Below are 25,841 nucleotides of genomic sequence, written 5' to 3'. Positions count from 1 at the left end.
GGCTCTAAAAATAGAGGCGTCGTGCACCAAAAATAGAAATGACTTATTCTCAAAAAAAGGTTTTTGCTTCATCTCGCAAAAAATGAAGAAAATTCTTTGATTGAGAAACAGAGTACTCGTGAACATTTCGGTGAATGAATCCAGATCTGTGTGGTTGTGACGGGAGTGTTTGCACACAGACTTTGTCCTCATTACTCATGTTGTTCCAAAGGTCCAACGCGATTACATCAAACTATGATGCTGCTCGGCGTGTCGATACAGTCGCTGTGCTCTGTGGATGATGTTTTCTGCAGAATGTGGATTTTATTTCCAGAAAGGGCGTCGTTTCAAATGTTCCCTCACAATGGACACATCTCATACCTGAAACTGAGGGAATTGTTCAGACGATTCATTTCTTAAACTCTCTCCTCGATCATCCCGTCTCTCCACTGTTCAGCCAGTCAGCAAACAATATGAAAGTGGACACAAAAGGACGAGTGAAAAGCTATTTGTTACAGGCAGTCTGCTGTTTCTTTATGGATGTTTTTCTTTATCTGTGACTCTGTGAAAGCTGTCGTTATTTTGGGGTTCCTGACTCCCAAAAAGGGAAGTTCCTCGGTTTAGAAGAGCTTTTATTCTGAAAACAGGGACTGGTCTCAGGCAGGCCGGGCAGCTTTTATTGTGAAGAGGAGGAGCTTGCAGACAGACTGACTCATGCACAGCGAGAGAGAGAGAGAGAGAGAGAGAGAGAGAGAGAGTCTCTGTCTGGCTGCTCAGCCTCTATATATGCTCCTCACACCTGGCAGAGCAGCACTGCGACGTAGGTTTCACTCTGCAGGGAAATACCAGCGCTGCTGCTGGCTGCACACCGAGAACCACAACACTGAAGGTAAAAAAACTCTTCTTTTTGTGTCGACTGACAACAGTGAATAGACATGACAGAATGATGAGGGAAATGGATTAAAAGAGGTTTTTCTTTCACTTCTAAACTTCAAGTTCTTGGGGGAAAACTTCTTTATCAACTTTTCTTTAAATTGAAGAATCACCGGAGCCGAACACTGTGTCATTACATTTGAATTAGGGAGTACATGGACGACAGAGAAGCTCAATGATTGAGGCGGAAGAATGACTTCTTTTTTTTTTCCTTCCCGGTTTACCAGCTCGGCACGTTAATGTTTAAATCATATGTTTTCAGAGTGGGTGTGTGGGGTTTTCCTGAGAGTGTGATACCCATTCATTTAGCTGGGAGGCTCAGAAAAGGTTCAGTGAGTTCAGGCTGTTCACTCTAACAAAGATGAAATAGCGTCTGTGTTCATGTGGAGAGGTTCATGTTGTTTGCAGAGCTCCTCGGTGGAGTCAGATGGATTAGTTAACACAATAGAGTCTGAGAAAAGCTTGTGTCTCACTCATCCTAACTCTTTCACTTCTTCTCTTCCACTTTCTGGCTCTCTTCCTCCTCCTCCTCCTCCTCTCCCTCCACTCCTGCTGCTAATCCCATTTGATGGCAATGGTCTTTCCCCCACTCCAATCCAGGAAGAATGTCTTCAGCATTCCTGCTGTAGAGAAAAAAAAAACACCATATCACTTGGACAGAAAGAGCGAGAGGTGAAGGAGTGAGGTGTGGGGGGGGGGGATGGATGGGAAGTGTATAGAGAAAAGCTTGCTGATTGTCGAGAGCACCTCTTCACCTACACTTAGATATGAAATACGAGCCCAGAGAGAGAGAGACACAGAGAGAGAGAGAGAGAGAGAGAGAGAGACACAGAGAGAGAGAGAGAGAGAGAGACACAGAGCGAGAGAGAGAGAGAGAGACACAGAGAGAGAGAGAGAGAGAGACAGACACAGAGAGAGAGAGAGAGACACAGAGAGAGACACAGAGAGAGAGAGAGAGACACAGAGAGAGAGAGAGTCAGGGAGAGGGAGAGAGAGGGAAATAATAGTAGAGGAAAGAAAGAAAGAAAGTAGGGGCAAGGAGAAAGTGAGTGAGCGGAGCCGGCCGTGAGATGTGGTGTGGCTGGAATAAGAAAAACGCTCTACGATTTAAAGACAGGAGAGGAGGGGGGGAGGGGGGGGGGTGTGGCTGAAGGAAAACAGTCTGGTTCTGTTTTATGTGGTGTGTGCGCAATTAGAGCCAGAGAGAACGAGGAGAAAGGGGGGATGGTGGGGGGGGGGGGGGGGGGGGGGGGGGGGGGGGGGGGGGGGGGGTACCCGGGGAGGAGAGGGGTTGAATATAAGTTGAGGAGGGAGAACATGTCAGCTGACGGGGAAGACGTGGATGAATGGAAGCTGCAGACGGAGAATAAAACGCGAGACGTGTAGAATACGGTGTCAGAGATTGTTTGGAAATGTTCTCGGAAAGTTGGGAGTCCTTTGCTCTTGTGGCAGTCGAGGGAGTCAGGAGAGAGAGAGTGTGTGTGTGTGTGTGTGTGTGTGTGTGTGTGTGTGTGTGTGTGTGAGTGTGTGTGTGTGTGTGTGTGAGTGTGTGTGTGTGTGTGTGTGTGGTGTGTGTGTGAGAGAAACAAATGCATGAGGATCTCTTAAATGTTAAAGAAACTCTCCCAAACATGACACACATTTCCAGTCAGAAGGTGACACATTTCTTCATATCAGTCAATGTTTTCTAAAGAAAACAGCTCGTGTGGCTCTTTTCAGCCGGTCTTACTCACAGTCCCGTCAGTGTGTCACTCAGACATCAGCTCAGTCACATCGATGGTCGGGTTCCTGCTCGGGGGCATCAGACAAGCTCGTACTGACGCACTGAAGTGATGACGCAATGCTCGGTGGCGAATTGCAAGTGAGGAAGCCGTGAACCAGGTGTGTGTGCAGACATATGCACCTTTGTTTTTTTGCGTGAGTAGAAAAGGTGTGCAAGGTGCTGCAGCTTCGGTGATTTAATCTTTCTGCATTTCTTTACTGTCACGAAGTCCTCGTCGGTGATCTCATGGCTGTGTTTGTGTTGTAGGTGTGATAACCGGAGCTCAATTTCACTATTTGGATATAAATCATTGACAAATGACAAGGTTATCCTGTTGCTAATCCATGGTGTGTTTGCAGAAACAAATGCACACAGAGAGGTGTAATGCAAACACACAAGGAGGGGCCTGAATGTAGCCTCGAACACCCACTAAAGTCACGTTTCCACTCGCTTGTAATCTCACCTTTTCTGTTTATAAAGAGAACAGGCGCGTCCTCAGTTCCCCCTCGTGTTGTTGTTTACAGAAGGAAAGCCCTCATTACTGGCTATGTACACTCAACTACTTCCTGTTTGCCCCCCCCTCATCGCCTGTAAAGGACTCTTAAGAGGTTCTGTGAATGTTTCCTACAAACCTTTTAATTAGAAGTTACTTAAGTTAATCACTTCCTGCTAGCCTTTATTTTGTAAGTCCCGTTTTACGTTTTGGGTCCTTTATTTTGAAATCTTTTTTGGCGAAACCGGAAGCCAATCCAAATCTCGCCAGAGTATGTTAGCTTGACTTCGCCACAAGAAAAGGATGAAATTCACGGTACAGACTAAAAGGAAAAGTATTATAAATATATTACTCCGCAATAAGAGTTTAATAATTAACGGTTAAGCACCTAGCTGGAACGGGAACAAGGTATTGTGTGTTCATTGTGTTTTATGTGTTGGTGTTTCAACTGGATGCTAATGTTAGCTTAACAGATATAGCTAAATGACTAGGCTGTGGTTTTGAGCTGGCACTGCCATCTGGTTGAAGCATTAATATATGCTCCCATGTATATTTAATGTTATTTTCTGAATGTTTAAACTCATAAGAGCTCATTTATGTTTTATCTGTTCTGTAGCTCTTACGGTGTTTTCTGGAGAAAGGAGAAAGGTAAATTCGTGTTCAAAATAAAAGCCACAACAGTTGAACATGAATAAAGGCCTCTGAAACATCAGTACGCTTCACCATTGTCCGGCTGGGGTCCGCTACAGTAAGAGCTTGGCCCTCACCGATCTGATGACTTGCTGCCTCTATGACGGGCCGTGACAGAGTGTCTTCACGGCTACCTGCTGCTGCTGCTACGTCTCCACATGCTGTCCACATGGATTCATCCAGCGTCACATGTGCCCATGTGCCAGCACGTGATCCACTTCGGCAACTGTGGTAGTGGTCTCATGGATTCGGTGCATTGGTCAAGCACGGTCACATTACACCCCCCCCCCCCCCCCCCTTTATTACCCACAGTCTACAGTACTGCAAATAAGGAAATAAGGTGAGCCTTGAGACTGAACCAGTGAACATTTCATACTGACCTGCTCATCTACAGTAAAGGAAAGACATTGTTGTTTACATTCATATGGACTCTTATTAATTACAAACATTTTACTACTTTGGATGCTATATTCCAATTACTTTGAGAATTGTGTTAACACGGTACTTACCTGAATATTTACAGTAATTTGAGTATATGCACACGAACGCAACTGTGTTACTTTCTACTGTTGATCTGATATTATACGTTCATGCTGTTTATTGCAAGGGTTTTATAATATATGTTTAAAGGTTTTTCTATTGACTAAATTATTTAAGAAATTTAGTTTACGATGTCAGAGTCGGGTAGCGTTAAGGAGACTGAGGAACTTCAAGATTTGCAGAGTGAGCTCCTCTCACTGACTGATGTATCTGAGAGACCCAGTCTGAAAGATAATCTTCACAAAAATGATGACCAACCTGAAGGTCCTCGACGCTCTGAACGTGCACGGAACCCTACAGAGAAAATGCTTGTGTTGCAAGGTGAAGAAGCCAAGAGAAGGGAAAAGAGACTGCTCTTAATGTATGAGAAATGGAAGCTCAATGTACGTAAGGCAAGAGATCAGCTGAAGACGTACATGCCAGAGAGCGAGCTCTGGCCTCTCATTGAAGAGCTGAAGAAAAGTAAAGATAACGTAACGAACATGTATTTCGAGAATCGAGATCTCGCCACACCTTCCACTGACGTGAGAAGACGAGTAGATACGTGTGAATCAATTACCACGGAAATTGTCAGTATCGCCTATAATAGAGCAATTGATGAAGAAAGTGAGTTTAATGAGGACCAGGAAAGACACCGCCTTCATGAACTGCTCCACCGTGACTGTGCAAAGTCTGTCTACGGATCTGCTGCTTCTTCTATAAGTCACAGCAAATCTGAACACCATTCTATAACTTCATCCATGGCAGCTAAGCGTGTGGATGCAGCTGCTGAACTTGCAGTGAAGGAAGCGAATTATAAGATGATGGTAGCAGAAGAAAGGCAAAAGGAAGTGATCCGAGAGTTAGAGGAACAGCAACGGAAGGCTCTAGAGGCACAAAAGCGTGAGTTGGAGCGATTGCATGCAGAGAAGGAAGTGCGGGCGGCTCAAGCCAAACTTAAGGTGTACGATAAGGAAATGGAACGTGAAGCCGCTGACTGCATTAACAATGAAAGGAACGAGGACTCAAGGAATGAGCCTGTAACCACAGTCCCTCTTTCACATGCTGCAACACCCTCTCATACAGACATTTCCTCTCTTGCTCAGGTCTTTCAAGACAGCATAGCCTTAAATAGGCTCCCTCTTCCAGAGCCATCCATCTTCAGGGGTGATGCAATGCAATTCATTGAATGGAAAGCAGCATTTACCTCACTCATCGACCAAAGGGCGATCGCTCCAGCTGAAAAACTCTACTATCTGAAGAAATACGTTGGTGGTCCAGCACGTCAGGTGCTAGATGGGACTTTCTTCCGAAACGATGATGAGGCCTATCAGGATGCCTGGAACAAGCTAAATCGTCGCTTTGGCCAGCCATTCACCATTCAAAGAGCATTCAGAGAGAAGCTCACTAATTGGCCAAGGATTCAAGCTAAGGATGCTCAAGGACTCAGAAGCTTCTCAGATTTTCTGAGTGCCTGTCAAGATGCCTTGCCTCATGTCAAGGGTCTCGACATATTAAATGACTGTGAGGAAAACCAGAAGCTCACCCGTAAACTACCAGACTGGGCAGCTTCAAGCTGGAACCGACAAGTCACACACAGACTAAACGAGAAACAAGAATTTCCAAGTTTCAAGGACTTTGCAATCTTTGTGTCAACTGAAGCTGAGATTGCCTGCAATCCAATTACATCTTTCCATGCTCTTCATGCATCAGACTCTAACACTGAAAAGAGAAATCTCCTAGACACAAAGAGAGACAGGGCCAGTGTTCTTACCACTCACACAGCTACAGACAATGCAAACCAAAGGATGGACCAGAGACAGGTTAAAATGCCCTGTATTCTCTGTCAAGATAATAGACACCAGCTACATGCATGTCCTAAGTTCATGGAAATGTTGTTGGAAGAGCGACGGAACTACGTAAGGGAGAAGAAACTTTGCTACGGATGCTTAAAACCTGGCCACAGTGCAAAAGACTGTTGTCACCGTCACTTCTGTGACAACTGCAAAGGAAAGCATCCTACAGTCCTCCATGACTACAGCTATGGAAATGAAAGGTCTTCATCAGAAACAGGGACAAATCAAGGTGTTGCTGCAACGTCCCTCAGTGTAGCAGGTGAGGGCTCATCCTACACATCAATGGTAATGCCTGTGTGGGTGTCATCTAAACACAACCCTACAGTTGAGAAGCTTGTCTACGCTCTACTCGACACTCAAAGCGATACCACATTCATCGACCAAGAATTGAGTGACAGTTTAGCTGCTGACAAGTATCCAGTGAAGTTGAAGTTGACCACGATGACTGGAAAGAACACGGTTCTCCCAAGTGAGTGTGTTTCTGGCCTTTGTGTAAGAGGATACAGTTCATCCATTCATGTTGAACTTCCAGGTGCCTACACAAAGGACTGCATACCTATAAACCGTGCTCACATTCCCACTTGTGAGAAGGCTAAACAATGGAACCACCTCAGAGAAATAGCTGACAAAATCCAACCACTAAAGGACTATGAAGTAGGACTTCTGATAGGCTACAACTGTTCCAGAGCAATGGCACCAAGACAAGTCATTCTAGGAGGAGATGAGGAACCCTATGCTGTACGGACAGATCTAGGGTGGTCTATTGTGGGGCGCTCCTCACAAAGCCATGATTCACTGACCACAAGTGGCTTGTGTCACAGAATCACAGTTAAAGAGCTACCTCTGGTAACACCTGCAGATGCAATTCGAATTCTAGAATCCGACTTCAAGGATGGCGGTGAAGACTGTAAAACAGTGTCACAAGACGACATCACCTTTCTCAACAAGCTAGATGAGAGCATACGGAAAAATATGCATGGCCACTACGAAATGCCTCTGCCTTTTAAAAGCAGACCCAGCTTACCTGACAACAAGGATTCAGCCATGATACGCCTCAACCACCTGAAAAGGAAATTGCAACGGAACGAAAGGTATAAGGAGCAGTATGTCAAATTCATGGGAGAGGTCATCGAAAGAGGAGACGCAGAGCAGATCGTAGATGGTGGGAGTGAAGGTGAGAGATGGTACATTCCACATCACGGCGTTTATCATGCAAGAAAGCCAGATAAACTTCGCGTAGTGTTCGATTGCTCTGCTAGGTACAAAGGAACCAGCTTGAACGACCACCTCCTCTCTGGGCCTGACATGTTGAACAACTTGAGTGGAGTTCTCATCCGCTTTCGACAGCACCCTGTCGCACTGATGTGTGACATTGAAAAAATGTTCCATCAATTTCATGTGAATGAGGCTGATCGCAACTATCTGCGCTTTCTCTGGTGGAAGCAAGGAGTCTTGAACTCACCACCCAGCGAATTCAGGATGAAGGTGCATCTGTTTGGTGCAGCCTCCTCCCCTGGATGCGCAAACTACGGATTGAAGCATCTAGCTAAGGAAAATGCAGACCTCTATCCTCAAGGCTCACGGTTTATCATGAGGGATTTCTATGTTGACGACGGGCTCGCAAGTGTTGAAAGCACTGAAGATGCTATTCAGCTTGCCAGAGAAGCTCGTGAACTCTGTGCCATGGGTGGTCTGCGACTACACAAGTTTGTGTCGAACGACAGAAATGTCCTGGAGAGTATACCACCTTCTGAACGAGCAACCAATGTGAAGAATATGGATCTTGCCTTCGATGACCTGCCACTTGAGAGAGCCCTCGGGATTCAATGGGATGTGAAATCCGACCACTTCCGACTTAACGTCAGCCTCAAGGACCAGCCTGCAACACGCCGCGGCATTCTCTCGACAGTGGCCTCCCTGTATGATCCTCTTGGATTTGTGGCGCCAGTTTTGCTCAAGGCAAAGATCATTCTTCAGGAGATGTGTAGGCGAGGCACAGGCTGGGACGATCTTCTCCCAGATGAGCTTCGTCCAAAATGGGAACAGTGGAGAAGAGATCTAGCTCAACTAGATAATGTTACCATATCCCGCACTTACTCACCTGCTGGATTTGGAAAGGTCATGAAGACAGAGTTGCATCATTTCTCAGATGCTAGCTTGAAAGGTTATGGTCAGTGCTCATACGTGAGACTTCAAAACAAAGATGGAGATGTTCACTGCGCCTTGGTTGTAGGAAAATCCCGTGTCTCACCATCAAAAGTCACAACTGTTCCAAGATTGGAATTGACGGCTGCAGTTGTTTCCGTAAAAATAAGCAACATGCTCAAGGAAGAATTTGGATCTACTGATACTGAGGAATTCTTCTGGACAGACTCAAAGGTGGTTTTAGGATACATCAAAAATGAAGCACGACGATTCCACACCTTTGTGGCTAATCGCATTCAGAAGATTCACCTTAGCTCATCCCCGCAGCAATGGAGATATGTTCCAACCAAGGAGAATCCTGCTGACCACGCTTCCAGGTGCTTGACTCCCAGCGAGCTTCTGTCATCCACGTGGCTCACTGGACCCAAGTTCTTATGGAACAAGGAAATAAAGCTGCCAGCAGATGAAATCCCAGAGTTAACGATCGGAGATCCAGAGGTCAGAAGTGCTCTAGCACTAAGCACAAGAACCACAGACCAAGTAAGCATTGTCGATCGCTTGTCTAAGCTCTCATCTTGGTCACTGGCTACTCGAGCTGTTGCACGCATACTAAGACGCATTTGCAAAAACAAATCAAACTGTCTCACCAATGTAGCAGAACGAGAAGATGCAGAACATTGCATAATCAAGGAACTGCAGAAAGATGTGTATCAAGAGGAGTTGAAACTGCTGAGCAAAGGGATTCCCCTACCATCTCACAATCCATTACACTCACTTGATACCTTTCTCGACAAAGATGGCATCCTCAGGGTGGGAGGAAGGCTTTGCAACTCTTCTCTTCCCAACTCCATCAAGCACCCTGCAATCGTTCCCAAAGATCACAACATTACGAAGATGGTTATTGCTCATCACCACGAACGGATGAAACATCAAGGCAAGGGTCTCACAATTAATGATATCAGGTCCCACGGCTACTGGATTCCCAGCATCAACCGAGCAGTAGCTTCCTACATTCGTCAATGCGTCACCTGTAGACGGCTTCGGAAACCAACGGAAGAGCAAAAGATGGCTGATCTACCCCCTGAACGTGTGGAACCATCACCCCCCTTCACCTTCTGTGGAATGGACTGCTTCGGCCCATTCCTCACGAGGCAGGGAAGAAAGGAGAACAAGAGGTATGGTCTCCTCTTCACTTGTTTTAGCTCCCGTGCCATTCATATTGAGATGCTTGACGACTTGTCCACAGATGCCCTTATCAATGGCCTTCGATGCTTTATTGCTATTCGTGGCGCTGTTCGTCAGATCAAATCCGACCAAGGAAGCAACTTTGTCGGAGCCAAAAATGAACTCAAGGAAGCTTTAAAGGAAGTCAATGCAGACCGGCTGGCTGCATACCTTGCAGACAAACAATGCGACTTTAGTATGAATGCACCCTATTCAAGTCATGTCGGAGGGGTTTGGGAGAGACAGATTAGGACAGCGAGAGGCATCCTAAGGTCCACGCTTGCTCTTTCCTCTGGCAGGCTAAATGATGCATCGCTGCGGGCCTTTTTCTATGAAGCTATGGCGATCGTCAACAGTCGACCCCTGACTGTTCATAACCTCAGTGATCCTCACAGCCTTGAGCCACTCACCCCTAATCATATCTTGACTATGAAACCTGTTATGGCCTTGCCTCCCCCAGGTGAGTTTGTCAGAGAAGACATGTATGGCAAGAAGAGGTGGCGTCAGGTTCAATACCTGGCGGAACAGTTCTGGAGTCGATGGCGAAAGGAATACCTTGCCAACATCGCTCTCAGACAGCGTTGGCATACGCCAAGGAGGAATCTGCAAGTTGGAGATATCGTAATGATGAAAGAAGAGGACGTGCACAGGCATGAATGGAGATTGGGCAGAGTTTCAGAAACCACTACTGACAAAGACGGACTAGTGAGGAGAGTTAAGGTTCACCTCGGCGACAAGAAGCTTGGGGAAAAGGGAGAGCGTCTCCACAAGACGTCTGAGGTTGAGCGACCAGTCCAGAAGCTAGTCCTGCTGCTTGAGACTGATTAAATCTGCTCACTCAAATATGCTTCACAATACTTTCTCCAAAAGCTTGTGAGCTCACTTAGTTTATGAAGGTTTTTCACTTTCTTATTGTATATGGAAGGTCATTTTCAGTTAAAAATCATTTGTGCCTAATGTAAATTGTATACAGTTACATTATTTACTCATGATTGGTGGGAGTGTAAAGGACTCTTAAGAGGTTCTGTGAATGTTTCCTACAAACCTTTTAATTAGAAGTTACTTAAGTTAATCACTTCCTGCTAGCCTTTATTTTGTAAGTCCCGTTTTACGTTTTGGGTCCTTTATTTTGAAATCTTTTTTGGCGAAACCGGAAGCCAATCCAAATCTCGCCAGAGTATGTTAGCTTGACTTCGCCACAAGAAAAGGATGAAATTCACGGTACAGACTAAAAGGAAAAGTATTATAAATATATTACTCCGCAATAAGAGTTTAATAATTAACGGTTAAGCACCTAGCTGGAACGGGAACAAGGTATTGTGTGTTCATTGTGTTTTATGTGTTGGTGTTTCAACTGGATGCTAATGTTAGCTTAACAGATATAGCTAAATGACTAGGCTGTGGTTTTGAGCTGGCACTGCCATCTGGTTGAAGCATTAATATATGCTCCCATGTATATTTAATGTTATTTTCTGAATGTTTAAACTCATAAGAGCTCATTTATGTTTTATCTGTTCTGTAGCTCTTACGGTGTTTTCTGGAGAAAGGAGAAAGGTAAATTCGTGTTCAAAATAAAAGCCACAACAGTTGAACATGAATAAAGGCCTCTGAAACATCAGTACGCTTCACCATTGTCCGGCTGGGGTCCGCTACATCGCCTGCTTCCTGTCATCAGCTGGCCCGAGTTCTAATAAAGCGTCTCCATCTCTGCAGCCAGCTGTGGAGCGGAGATATAAAACCGCTCGGCAGCGGAACAGTGGACGGGTTTCTCACGCACCCCGGGTCGTTATTGTTCAGGGAGCACAAACAAGCGGCACCGGGTAAACATGGCCAACTCAGATGTTGAGGTCTTGGTTTATTGAAGCAAGATGCTGCTGGTGGAGACCCACTGTGTCTGGTACGTCTGACTGATGCATCACCGAAGCTGTAAAACGCTCTTTCAATTAAGTTACTGCTGAAGCTGTTCCTGGATCTGTTTACTGAGCTGTTCCATGTAGAAACTGGAGAGACAAAAGCTACTCCAGACCAGATTCCTGTTTCCCTTTCCCCCCTCCACCATTAAAGAGTTTACAGACAGATCCAGCCCAAGGAAAGTATTTTTCAGGATGAAAAGGGGAAAAAGATATAACTGCTCTGCCTATTTTTAACCACCAAAAAGAAATGAAAAGCAAAGAGAGAGAGAGAGACATCAGAGTAATGCTGTGTTACAGAGTGACAGACGGACCGCTTTCTCACAGCGAAGCCCGGCGCTCTGTGGGCCAGTTGGCTCGGACCAGAGCAGCAAAACACAGCGCCGTTGATATGGCGACAGAGGAAAACTTCCCTTCTAATCCTCCGCCGCAGAGACAAAGAACAAGAGGGAGAGATGGAGGTCGGCTCGGCCTCTCGAAGACATTTGTAGATGCCTTATAATCGTTACGGCAGCGGTCAGAGGGTCAGGTTTTAGCAGGAAAAGGCAGCACTTAAGTGTGCTTACATCGGCCTTGTCGTGTGGTCAAAGCAGTTTGGACGATCAGAGCTGGGCGGGGGGGGGGGGGGGGGGGCTGGATGACCTTCTCTTGATGTAAATCCTGTAAACCGAGTGGGCCTTTAAACTATTCATGCAGCTGCAAATTATACAAGCTGACCTTTGCATGCGCCGTCAAATATGAAGCTCGCCAAATGTCTGAACAAGAAGCAGGAAGCACAGTTAACTGTTAATAAGTGCATAATAAAGGGTTAATTAACGCCAACAAGGCATTGTTCTTGTTTTAGACCCAGTACTTGCAAAAAGCATAGTTAACTGTTATTAAACTCTTAGTAAAGGATTAATTAAGCAACAAAAAAAGCTTAGTAAAGACTTAACAACGACATAATAGGTAAGTTAGTTATAAGTGTTTATAAATGTCTTATAATCTAACAATAAATGGGCTTATGATGCTATTATTTACACTCATATAGTCTTATTAACATAATAATGTTAATAAGACTATATGGACTTTTAAGGGCCTCATTGCCTTTTTAACACTTATTACAAAGACAGTAATACAAAGTGTTATCAAAATGTGAAATCTAATCTTTGAGTTGCGTTTAGATGCATTTTCATGATTTTTACTTGACTTGTATCCTGAATCAGGGACTTCTTGACCAGAGTAAGAGGGAGAGAGAGCGTGTTATGTGAGAATAAGACAAAGCAGTTTGGCTTTGTGATGAATGAAGGCGCTTGTTTCTATTTGTAGAAAGTAAAGAGCACCTTTTAAGGCAAAGGGATGATGGATCCACTCTGCCTGCTGCTTATACATTCACAACGTTTTACTAAACGTCAAAAACATAGGTCCAGAAAAGAATGCAGTGAAGGTCTTTGAGGAGTTTCATGCTGAGGCAGTAAAAGCGGCGTGTCGGGGGTTGTGAGGGATGAGGCGGCGAGGAAATGAAGTGTGTTTCCTCTCTGCTGGAGCAGACGGGCAGCGCGCTCAGAGAAAAACACAGCCAAAAAAGGAATTGAAACGGCTGCAGAGCGCTGCGGAGCTCCTCGCGAGCTGCCAAACTATTCCTGTAAAAGCACTCTTTTGGTGGAGGCCTGAACGGGAGAGCTCTGGAGAATGTAAAGAAAAACAAGGGGGGGGGGGGGATCGATTGTGTGCTCTTAAGGTTAAGTTAACCTCTGCAGGAAAGCACACGACCAAAACAACTTTCTAGGACGGACTAGTCGTCATGTTGCTGCTGGTGGATGTGTTACATTACGCTAACTGTCAGCTTTGTGAAAAACCCAGTGGTGTTGTTTTCAAATGTCGACGGGGAGAGGGAGGCTAAAGGGGGGAGAGGGAGGCTAAAGGGGGGAGAGGGAGGCTAAAGGGGGGAGAGGGAGGCTAAAGGGGGGAGAGGGAGGATAAAGGGGGGAGAGGGAGGCTAAAGGGGGGAGAGGGAGGCTAAAGGGGGGAGAGGGAGGCTAAAGGGGGGAGAGGGAGGCTAAAGGGGGGAGAGGGAGGCTAAAGGGGGGAGAGGGAGGATAAAGGGGGGAGAGGGAGGCTAAAGGGGGGAGAGGGAGGCTAAAGGGGGGAGAGGGAGGCTAAAGAGGGGAGAGGGAGGCTAAAGGGGGGAGAGGGCGGCTAAAGGGGGGAGAGGGAGGCTAAAGGGGGGAGAGGGAGGCTAAAGAGGGGAGAGGGAGGCTAAAGGGGGGAGAGGGAGGCTAAAGGGGGGAGAGGGAGGCTAAAGAGGGGAGAGGGAGGCTAAAGGGGGGAGAGGGAGGCTAAAGAGGGGAGAGGGAGGCTAAAGGGGGGAGAGGGAGGCTAAAGGGGGGAGAGGGAGGCTAAAGAGGGGAGAGGGAGGCTAAAGGGGGGAGAGGGAGGCTAAAGGGGGGAGAGGGAGGCTAAAGAGGGGAGAGGGAGGCTAAAGGGGGGAGAGGGAGGCTAAAGAGGGGAGAGGGAGGCTAAAGGGGGGAGAGGGAGGCTAAAGAGGGGAGAGGGAGGCTAAAGGGGGGAGAGGGAGGCTAAAGAGGGGAGAGGGAGGCTAAAGGGGGGAGAGGGAGGCTAAAGAGGGGAGAGGGAGGCTAAAGGGGGGAGAGGGAGGCTAAAGGGGGGAGAGGGAGGCTAAAGAGGGGAGAGGGAGGCTAAAGGGGGGAGAGGGAGGCTAAAGAGGGGAGAGGGAGGCTAAAGGGGGGAGAGGGAGGCTAAAGGGGGGAGAGGGAGGCTAAAGGGGGGAGAGGGAGGCTAAAGGGGGGAGAGGGAGGATAAAGGGGGGAGAGGCATTCTCACAGATGAAAAATAGTCCAAAGACTCTAATTATTCAACATCTGGAACCGATTTGGGGGCACATGAACTCGGGTCCTGGTGGACTGCCGACAACACGCACCGCTGGGATGCTCAGTAGATTCCGCTCAGCCTCTCGTACTCTCTGAAGATCCAGGAGACCTTCTAAGAGTCCACTTCTATCTTGTGCTTTTTTAAAGTTAGTCGTCTTTGAGGAAAACCCTCGTGGTGCACGTAGAGCTTGTTCTTAGCAACGCTACGAGAAAATAAAAACTCAGTCCATTAGGGGTGAGCTGTTCTTCTCTCTGCTCCACTTCATCTCTCGAGTCCTTTACTAAACTTGATGTATTGTCAACAGGCCGGCTTTTTAACTTTTTAAGTCTTTGTGAGAGGTTAGAGGCTGATAACCTATCAGTTCCTGCTGCTGGTGCAGCGGTTTCCTTCCAAGAACTCTCACTTACACACACACACACACAAAACAAGTCGTCACCTTCTGACCGGAGGAAAAACAGTTAAACTTGAGAAACCACGTGCTGATGTCATGCTTCACAATCCTTTATGTGCTGCAGGAATGAGTCCAAAAACCCAGACATGATATTATAGGATATAAAATAGTAAATACCTCTCTGGTGAAGTGAGTAGTTCAAGTACAAGGTTGCATTAAAGTGCCATGAGCCCCGGGGCTATGTCTTTTTCAAGGCTTTTTTTAAGGCCCTGCAAGCACCATCACGACTCAACTATCGGCCCGTCCGACCGGCACAAACAGCCACACTCAGTTTGTATACAATAAAGAAACTGAAGGAGGGAGTCCGCGTTTTTGGACTTCCAGTCGATGTGTTTCTGGTTAGAAGTCTGACATCAGGTCTGTGTTTAACACAAGCTAAAGAGATTTTATCGTTTATTTCTCTGATTATAAAACAGGTCAGTAAACGCCCCTCTGGCGAATCTTAAAAAGAGTGTGAATGAGACGACTAGACGTCCTCACTGGAACACTAGTCCTCCAAGTCATGTGACCGTGGTGGAGTTCCTTTACAGCCTAACGTTAGCTTTTTACTTTATACGTCAAACATCATAAAAGTGGAGTTCATTTGAGATTATAGAAGTATCATAAACCTTTGGTTGCTTTCTGCAATAACCCAAAATCCAATGAAAGAATCCTTATTGGCTTTTTGTGGAGGGAACCAGCGAGATGCTAACTTCCTGTTTGCAAAGAAAAACACGTCGTCCCTGCAGCTCTCTATCAACATGTTCACAGCTTTGTGTGTTTCTTTCTACATTGTGCTCACATCTGGCGTCTAATGTGTCTGCCAGTTGTGTTCTGACTACAGTTGGACAGCGACCAGTTAATAGTTTCATGCATAAACTGACAACAGCTGCATGATTTTGTAACATTTTTACAAGTGTGTTACTCCCAGTTCCCCCACAAAGACCAGAAGAAAACACACCTTATTGTCTGATATCTGTCACTGACGGCCATGATTCTGCTTCGCAGGAACGCGACCCAGCTGAAGCTGCTGCAGGACCAGATTCTACTGGAGCAACAGGAAGCAGCCGTCTGGCATCAGCAGGAACAGCAGGAACAGCTGGAACAGCAGATCCAGGAAGTCCCGCCTCCGCCTCAGCAACCGGCTCAGGAAGTGCCTCCTCCTCCCCCTGCTCCGCCGTCTCCGCCTCTCCCACCTCCTCCCTCCTTCCAGGAGTTGGAGAGCAGCGCCACCATGCAGGCCAGCACCTTCAACTACGCCCGGCCCAAGCAGTTCATCGCCGCCCAGAGCCCCGGCAGGGCGGGCTACGTCACCCAGACCTCCGGCTCCTCGGGGTCCGGCCTGTCGTCCCCGATGTCGCCCCCGACCTCGCACAAGCCCTTCACCAGGGTCACCGTGCCCCCCTTCACCAAGGCCGGCAGCGTGGAGTCTCCGAGCTCCCCTTCCTTCCCGGCTCCTCCTCCGCCGTTCTTCGGCTCCAACCTGTCCTCCCCAACGGGCCCCGCCCAAGACTTCCCTCCTCCTCCGCCTCCTCCACCTCCTCCTCCTCCGCCCGTCCCCATGTCTCCGGCCCTCTCGGATATGTCCTCGCCGTTCTCCTCCGTCCCTCCGTCTCCAGCCTCCAGCTTCCTGTCCTCGGTGTTGCCCTCCACACCTTCCTCCCCCGGCAGTCCCACGGTCAACGCCCTGGGTCTCCCTAAAGGCAACGGGACGATGTAAGTATCCCTCACTTCTTGTCAAGTTACGTGAGCTCTGCGAGTTCTTTAAACACAGCGAGTCCCCCGGAGAGTCACGCTCCCCGTCAGATAGACCTGCTGCCAACTCGGAGGCGGGATGTCTGCGAGATGGAAGATGACATGTTTATATTTTTACACGACATGTTTGCAGGAAGACGCTAACAAACGCACACATAAACACAGAGCGCAAGATCTCCAGCAGACATACGGCAAGAAAACATAGTCAAGGACCTCAGAGTGAGAGGTGTGTCAGAATCACATTTAGGGATCGAATAGTTTGCATGAACAGTTTGAGTTCTAAAGAAACCAGTGTGGCTGCGAAGAAACTCCACACAGTGTTGTGTCTCTTTAAAGGACGTTTCCTCTAAATGAGTTTGTTCTCAGACTCTGATGATAAATCTCCACTTCAGCAGCTCTTACATTCACCAAACTTCACTCTTTCATTCCTCTCTGTGTGCTGAAGGTTCACACAGAGGGGTTTGTTCACACACCATTCACAGACTCATCTATACATATATTAATACAAGCATGGAGATAAAAGATTCTATTATGTCTGTTGACAGTGTAAAAACCTTTGATTCTAATATGTCAAAGAAATGAAACAATCATTTTGACCCTTCAGCACCCATACTGCTGTCAGAGTCAAATAAACTCTCAGATTTTGGTTTGAGTTCTGCATATTTAGCTGATAGAACTCTCTAGTCGTGTAGATAATCCTCTTCTGATGTTCTGATGGCCGTCTTTAAACTCTCTGCCAGTCATTTTTCATCACCCCCCCCCCCCCCCCGGCATTCCTGCTGCTGTTGTGAGAGATAAGAAGACGTGTTGTGGAATGCTTACAGCCAGATAAGGGTTGGATATGAGAGGTCCGGAGAGGAAAGAGGAGTCTCCGTTACGTTTAACGTTGACAAATGTTTTTCTGTTTTTCTGTCCCTCTTTCAGCAGAGCGTTCCCGAGGAAGTCCTCGGTCACCAGGACGCCGCGCTTGGCCTCCGACTCCGACATCCAAGGGTCCAAGGACGCCGTCATCCAGGACCTGGAGAGAAAACTGCGCTTTAAGGAGGAGCGCATAAGTAATGGTCAACAGGTGTGTGTGTGTGTGTGTGTGTGTGTGTGTGTGTGTGTGTGTGTGCGCAGAAGAATGAGCGTGTTCAGTAAATCAGATTAACAAGTCGTGCAACTATTCATGAAGAAGGAACCATTTAAGACTTTTTGTGCCATGCAGCCTTAATAAATTCATGTTTTCTGCATACATGTTCAATTAACACAAGATACAGCCGATGGTGTGTATAAGTGTGTGTGTGTGTGTGTTCTGCGACTCACACACTAACCCCCTCCCCCCCGCTGACTCCATTAATCCCTGCTTCCAGAAGTTAACCTATGAGGAGAAGATGGCTCGCAGGCTGCTGGGTGCCGACAACGCCGCCACAGTCTTAAACACTCAGGACACGGAGGAGGAGCCGGTCACACAGGTACGGTGGCTGTTTACTATCCAGACACACCTGGAGGGGGAAATAATCACACGCACACTCACGTGACATCATGCAGGCACGGCAACCCCGTCGCCTACAAAATGACCTTCAGTTACAAATAAATTCTCAAATATGTTTCGAGGAAAATGTATTTTTTTCTGGATTATGGTTGAATTTTTAAACAGTTTACAACACGTGGTTAACGGTGTAAATTGGAATAAAACAAAACGCTACAAAAGTGCTGGGTTCGCTTTCGTAAAGAAAAAAAACAAAAAGACATCATGGTTATGACTTAAAGCTACTGGATCACACAGGACACGAACAGCAGGCTCCTGGGTGAAAGTCCTGTTTTAGTTTTAACCAAAACACCACCCCAACCTCCCGACACTGACCTCCGCAGACTAAGTCCAAACGTATCTGTGATGCGTCAAAAGCAAACGATATCCACGATATCCACTTCCGAATTGAATTATTGCAACTTACGTAGTTATTTTAACGCAAACCAACGATCTTTTCCTAAACCTAACGAAGTATTTCATGAAATTGGCACGTGTTGCTGGACTTTCGTTGAGGAGTTTCCAAAATGAGGAGTAACTCTTTCGTAAGATATCATATGAATCTTTTTACGAGGATGTACGTTGTATTTTTAGGAGACGGGCTGAGTATGGAAACGTTTGAGCAACATGTCTACACCAGCAATTATTTTTTTTTTAAACACAAACCACATGCATCTTAATGGCGTGTATACAATACAAGCACCTTTCTGTTTTCTCCAGCGATAGTTTGCGAGTGTCATTCCGATCTCATGACTACTGGCTTTCCATTATAACCCCCCCCCCCTGTAAACACTGCTGAAGAGGGATTTATGAAAGCAGGGTATAAACACAGTAAAGTCCTCCAGAGCCCTCCATAAAAAGCTCTGTTTATGCAAGCTGGTAGAAACCAGTGTGGCTGCTAACATGCTGTTTGAAGGCCTGTGTTGTCCAACTGAGCCACCAAGTCAGAGTGGACTGTAGCACCTCCACACTGTTGGTTCTTCATTCAGCATTTACTTTTTTATGTTGGACAAATTAATATAAAGTCAAGACACTACGGGCAAGAAACGTTTTTCATGCTCTGATCAATTTACAGATGTTGGTCTATTTTTCTTCCACAACTCGTCTTCTGTCAGACGAGAGGAAATAAAACATTTATTTTACTACTTTGTCTGTTTACGTCTGTAGCTTTCTCCTAAATTCACCAAAAGTTACCATTACATAACGCCTCATTTGCATATTTAAACATAACATTTCAGAAAACTTGTAATACAACAAATATTTGTCTTGATGTCAGTAATGAACAAACACACACACACACACACACACACACACACACACACAGCACAAGTGTGTGATGCTCAGTGACGGCACAACAAACATTTGTTTCTCTCAACAGGAAGACAAGTCATCAGATAGAGAATCTTTCCCTCAAAAGGTGTTTGAAACCTCTTGTTTTCTCTCCGTCACCCTCTGGTTTTTTAAATTCACTGTGTGTGTAAACGTGCACATGTAAACCACCACTGAGAGCTCGGATGTGTTCACTTTGACCAGAGCGGGAAATCAGCTGATAAGGGAACAAACGGCACACAAAAGGCATTTTGTTTTTCTGTGCCGTCCATTCACAAACAGGTGTGTCTGCACACAGAATGGAGCTGATTGTGTGTTTTGTACAGTTGGTACAGTGTGGGGGAGTTTGAATTGATTCAGATGCTGCAGCATGTTCACACTTGATTGCAGCATCCGTCAGCACGTTTTTGGTTTTCATGCACTTTGTTCTGCCTGCGCTTCCCATCACGCAACGCATGCTGTCATTCCAATCTGCATTTGGAGAATCAAGCAGCAATTAAGGTTAAATCTTTTTAGAAAGGAAGGATAATTGTTAGATTATGAACATGCTGCAGCAGCTGCACACTGCGGGATAATACCTCGGTAGATCGGGATGGGCCGCTCGTGTGATTGCTGTCGTTATGAGCGGCGGATTGAGGATAAATGGCGGGTTCTGCAGCTGCTTCGCCAGGCCTGTCATTAATCTGTGTGGTGTGTCATCGGACCAACGCTGCTCTGCAGATGTTCCCTCAGCGGCGATGAGAGATTGATGGAGGGTTGGGGGGGGAGAAAAAGGAGTGGCTCATCAAGGCAAAGGGAGAATTTAGGAGAGAAAGTTGGTAGTTTGGGTGACAATGAAGGCAGGTTAATGGGTGTGTGAGGGCAAACAAATAGCTTTCTGTATACGCTCTTAAAGGAACAGTGTGTAACATTTAAGGCAGATATTGAATATGATATTCATAACTATGTTTTAATCAGTGTATAATCACCTGAAACTAAGAATCGTAGTGTTTTATTTAGCTTAGAAAAAAGCGTTTATATCTACGTCTTCCACGGAGTCCACCATCTTGCACCGCCATGTTTCTGCTCATATGTAAAAGCAATTATTTAGTCATGTAGAAGAACCGAGTATTGATGAGAGTAGCTCCTAGTTTTAGTTACCCTAAAGATAACTCTCTACCGGAAGGCCACCGTGGTTCTCTACACACTTAGAAAGGGAGGGGCTTAGCTGAGGGGTATTTATTTGGGTGAAATTCACAACTTCACCGCTAGATGTCACTAATTCTGACACACGGTTACTTTAAAGGTTGAAACCTGCTGGTATTTCTGTCTCTAAACCTTTTCTCTTCTGCAGGAATACAAAGTGTCCAGCTTCGAGCAGCGTCTGATCAGTGAGATTGAATTCCGTCTGGAGCGTTCCCCGGTGGAGGAATCGGACGACGACGTGCAGCACGACGAAGACTCCGGCGGGCGCGGCGCGGCGCCGTCCTTCGACCAGAAGCTCAAACACTACAAGGTGTTCGAGGGCATGCCGGTCACCTTCTCCTGCAAAGTCCACGGAGACCCCAAACCAAAGGTGAGAGGTCGAACGCGCTGAATGATTAAAACATCGTTGATGTTCAGTTATAATGTTATGTTTAAATATGCAAATGAGGCATTATGTTATGGTAACCTTTGGTGAATTTAGGAGAAATATGCAGACGCAAACAGACAAAGTAGTAAAATAAATGTTTTCTTTCCACTAGTCTGAAAGAAGACGAGTTATGGAAGAAAAAAAGACTAAAACCTCTAAATTGACCAGAGTATGCATGCAGTGTCTCCTCTTACATCCAAACAAGCTTTCTTAAAAAGTATTCATACTTCAAAATAAAGTTTTATATTCAAACTCAAACTAAACACTTCTGAGAGCTGGAATTTGTTGATATTCTCGAACAGAATGTGACTTTTTTTGGACACGTTTCTGTTAAAATTACACCTTTTTTCTAAAATAGAAATGAATTCAAAGTTGCAAAAAAAAAGGCAGTCATCAGGGCTCGGCTTTGGGAGTTGCTGATGTGTGACGGTGTTGACGGAGGGTGTGTAGATATTGTACATGTGTGACGGTGTTGACGGAGGGTGTGTAGATATTGTACATGTGTGACGGTGTTGACGGAGGGTGTGTAGATATTGTACATGTGTGACGGTGTTGACGGAGGGTGTGTAGATATTGTACATGTGTGACGGTGTTGACGGAGGGTGTGTAGATATTGTACATGTGTGACGGTGTTGACGGAGGGTGTGTAGATATTGTACATGTGTGACGGTGTTGACGGAGGGCGTGTAGATATTGTACATGTGTGACGGTGTTGACTGAGGGCGTGTAGATATTGTACATGTGTGACGGTGTTGACGGAGGGCGTGTAGATATTGTACATGTGTGACGGTGTTGACGGAGGGCGTGTAGATATTGTACATGTGTGACGGTGTTGACGGAGGGCGTGTAGATATTGTACATGTGTGACGGTGTTGACGGAGGGTGTGTAGATATTGTACATGTGTGACGGTGTTGACGGAGGGCGTGTAGATATTGTACATGTGTGACGGTGTTGACGGAGGGCGTGTAGATATTGTACATGTGTGACGTTGTTGACTGAGGGCGTGTAGATATTGTACATGTGTGACGGTGTTGACGGAGGGCGTGTAGATATTGTACATGTGTGACGGTGTTGACGGAGGGCGTGTAGATATTGTACATGTGTGACGGTGTTGACGGAGGGCGTGTAGATATTGTACATGTGTGACGGTGTTGACGGAGGGCGTGTAGATATTGTACATGTGTGACGGTGTTGACGGAGGGCGTGTAGATATTGTACATGTGTGACGGTGTTGACGGAGGGCGTGTAGATATTGTACATGTGTGACGGTGTTGACGGAGGGCGTGTAGATATTGTACATGTGTGACGGTGTTGACGGAGGGCGTGTAGATATTGTACATGTGTGACGGTGTTGACGGAGGGCGTGTAGATATTGTACATGTGTGACGGTGTTGACGGAGGGCGTGTAGATATTGTACATGTGTGACGGTGTTGACGGAGGGTGTGTAGATATTGTACATGTGTGACGGTGTTGACGGAGGGTGTGTAGATATTGTACATGTGTGACGGTGTTGACGGAGGGCGTGTAGATATTGTACATGTGTGACGGTGTTGACTGAGGGCGTGTAGATATTGTACATGTGTGACGGTGTTGACGGAGGGCGTGTAGATATTGTACATGTGTGACGGTGTTGACGGAGGGCGTGTAGATATTGTACATGTGTGACGGTGTTGACGGAGGGCGTGTAGATATTGTACATGTGTGACGGTGTTGACGGAGGGTGTGTAGATATTGTACATGTGTGACGGTGTTGACGGAGGGCGTGTAGATATTGTACATGTGTGACGGTGTTGACGGAGGGCGTGTAGATATTGTACATGTGTGACGTTGTTGACTGAGGGCGTGTAGATATTGTACATGTGTGACGGTGTTGACGGAGGGCGTGTAGATATTGTACATGTGTGACGGTGTTGACGGAGGGCGTGTAGATATTGTACATGTGTGACGGTGTTGACGGAGGGCGTGTAGATATTGTACATGTGTGACGGTGTTGACGGAGGGCGTGTAGATATTGTACATGTGTGACGGTGTTGACGGAGGGCGTGTAGATATTGTACATGTGTGACGGTGTTGACGGAGGGCGTGTAGATATTGTACATGTGTGACGGTGTTGACGGAGGGCGTGTAGATATTGTACATGTGTGACGGTGTTGACGGAGGGTGTGTAGATATTGTACATGTGTGACGGTGTTGACGGAGGGCGTGTAGATATTGTACATGTGTGACGGTGTTGACGGAGGGCGTGTAGATATTGTACATGTGTGACGGTGTTGACGGAGGGCGTGTAGATATTGTACATGTGTGACGGTGTTGACGGAGGGCGTGTAGATATTGTACATGTGTGACGGTGTTGACGGAGGGCGTGTAGATATTGTACATGTGTGACGGTGTTGACGGAGGGCGTGTAGATATTGTACATGTGTGACGGTGTTGACGGAGGGCGTGTAGATATTGTACATGTGTGACGGTGTTGACGGAGGGTGTGTAGATATTGTACATGTGTGACGGTGTTGACGGAGGGCGTGTAGATATTGTACATGTGTGACGGTGTTGACGGAGGGCGTGTAGATATTGTACATGTGTGACGGTGTTGACGGAGGGTGTGTAGATATTGTACATGTATGACGTTGTTGACTGAGGGCGTGTAGATATTGTACATGTGTGACGGTGTTGACGGAGGGCGTGTAGATATTGTACATGTGTGACGGTGTTGACGGAGGGTGTGTAGATATTGTACATGTGTGATAAGAGGAGGCACACTAATGGCTCGGTGATGACAGGCTTCAGAATGAACCGAGGAAATAGAGGAAAAGCAGAGAGATAAGGAGGAGGAGAGATAAGAGCACTATTTTAAACTATTTAGTGATGAAACATTGTTGTTTAAGGGAAGACACTACAAGTTATTAGGTTACAAATATAACAAATAGATAATAGATATAAAATAATCTATGTTCTCCATGTTTTATTAATGAAAGAAGACGTGTTATGGAAGAAAAATAGACCAAAATAAACCCCCTGACTTCAGTATCAGGGTCAGCCTGTTCAACCGTAGTCTGATAGATTTGCGTCTCTGGTGTTTCAGGTCTACTGGTTCAAAGACGGGAAGCAGATCTCCAAGAGGAGCGAGCACTACCGGATCAGCCGGGACGCCGATGGAACCTGCTCTCTGCACACCGCCGCGGCCTCGCTGGACGACGACGGCAACTACACCATCATGGCCGGCAACCCCGAGGTGAGCCGACGGGTGCAACATTAAATATTACAGAAACACACACACACACACACACACACACACACACACACACACACACACACACACACACACACACACACGTCTGCTCGGAGACGATGTCAAAAGAGAGAGAGAATAATGAGAAGCAAGATAATCGTCTGAAGAGCAAGAGGACGTTCAATGAGACGGGAAGTCACCAGAAGCCCTCACGAGGGTCAAACGTTCACAAGTGCTTCAGGCTGTTCTTGCAGCTCAAACGCTCACATTTTCAGAGTGTCGACTCCTCGTGCTCTCCCTCCCTTCATGTCTCTCTCTCTCTCTCTCTCTCTCTCTCTCTCCCCCCCTCTCACAGGGCAGGGTGAGCTGCACCGGCAGGATGATGGTCCAGGCCGTGAACCAGCGAGGCCGGAGCCCCCGCTCCGCCCCCGGACACATGCGCAGGTGAGGCTTCAGGACGGACAGATAAACACTCATTCAGAGCTGCCGGCGTGCTGGCTGACACATGTGCAGCAGGCTGGTCGCCATCTGCACGACTTCTGTTCACACATTTAATGGCGTGTTTTTTTCCAAGAAGCTGCTATTTGCACAAACGTTTGCTGTGAGCTGGATCACAGTGTGGAACACCTGTGTTTCATCGCTCTCGTATATATTTAGACAGTTGAGCATTCATCCAAAATAAAATGCTCAGGAGATCACAGACGCTGCTGTTATCTAGATGAACGCTCCTCGAGCTCAGAGATGTTTTGAGAGAGAAGAGAGCGAGATAACGATCACTCTCAGCGGTGATGTCATTGTTAGAGGCCAGAATCACACAAACACCTATTGAGACTCTCGTAGATCAGGAAAGAGCGGAGTGGAAGGATACCAGAGCAGAACAAAGGGTCCTATAATACATCACGTTATGTCTATGAAAGGGGAAATATATAATGTACAAGTACGCATGAATCATGGAAGAAAAATAGACCAAAATCTCTACATTGACCAGCACATGAAGAACGATGTTTTTGCCTGTAGTGTCTCCTAAAAAGTATTCATGCTCTGAAAGGGAGTTTTACACTCAACAGAAAAACCAAAAGGCTCAAATGAAACTCTTCTAAAAGCTGGTGTTTGGTGATACTCTCTTACAGAATGTGTCTTTTTACTTGTTGATTTTAAATCCTAAATGCGGTGCGTCTCCCCGTCTCCATCAGGCCCAGGTCCAGGTCTAGAGACAGCGGTGACGAGAACGATAACATCCAAGAGCGCCACTTCCGGCCCCACTTCCTGCAGGCGCCCGGTGACCTCATCGTTCAGGAGGGCCGACTGTGCCGGATGGACTGCAAGGTAAATACACACCCTCCACTCCTGAGAGGGCAACCTGTGCCGACGAGGGTGAACAATGTGATGGACGGGGGGGGGGGGGGGGGTCCACATGTTCATCACATTGGTGCTTCAATTGGTAAAAGATGTTAATAAGAGTAGGCGCTTTGAGAAGGTACTGCTGACTGAAGGACATTTTTAAAACTTAAAAAACGGATTTGTAGAGGGAACCAGTGCGATGCTAACTTCCTGTTTGACTCACAGACTTTATATAAGTAGACGTCATCGTG

General features: G+C 46.6%; 1 protein-coding gene across 4 annotated transcripts in view; it reads left to right on the top strand.

The window, feature by feature from the left end:
- palld (palladin, cytoskeletal associated protein) overlaps window positions 1-25,841 on the top strand; it is a 40,383-nt gene that overhangs the window by 9,966 nt on the left and 4,576 nt on the right. Inside the window, exons 3-10 of one of the 4 annotated variants that reach the window (XM_076087310.1) lie at window positions 15,821-16,528; window positions 17,492-17,636; window positions 17,920-18,021; window positions 19,456-19,494; window positions 20,740-20,961; window positions 24,103-24,252; window positions 24,605-24,693; window positions 25,443-25,575. In XM_076087310.1, coding sequence (XP_075943425.1) covers window positions 15,821-16,528; window positions 17,492-17,636; window positions 17,920-18,021; window positions 19,456-19,494; window positions 20,740-20,961; window positions 24,103-24,252; window positions 24,605-24,693; window positions 25,443-25,575 — 1,588 coding nt within the window. The remainder of the gene's footprint in view (window positions 1-15,820; window positions 16,529-17,491; window positions 17,637-17,919; window positions 18,022-19,455; window positions 19,495-20,739; window positions 20,962-24,102; window positions 24,253-24,604; window positions 24,694-25,442; window positions 25,576-25,841) is intronic. The other 3 variants (XM_076087307.1, XM_076087308.1, XM_076087309.1) reach the window with 3 other exon arrangements.

The sequence above is a fragment of the Anarhichas minor genome, unplaced genomic scaffold (assembly GCF_050575085.1).
Source record: "Anarhichas minor isolate MPS153535 unplaced genomic scaffold, ASM5057508v1 ptg000010l, whole genome shotgun sequence".
Taxonomy (NCBI): domain Eukaryota; kingdom Metazoa; phylum Chordata; class Actinopteri; order Perciformes; family Anarhichadidae; genus Anarhichas; species Anarhichas minor.
Note: the sequence above shows the minus strand (reverse complement) of the source record. Positions and strands in the feature narration are given on the sequence as shown.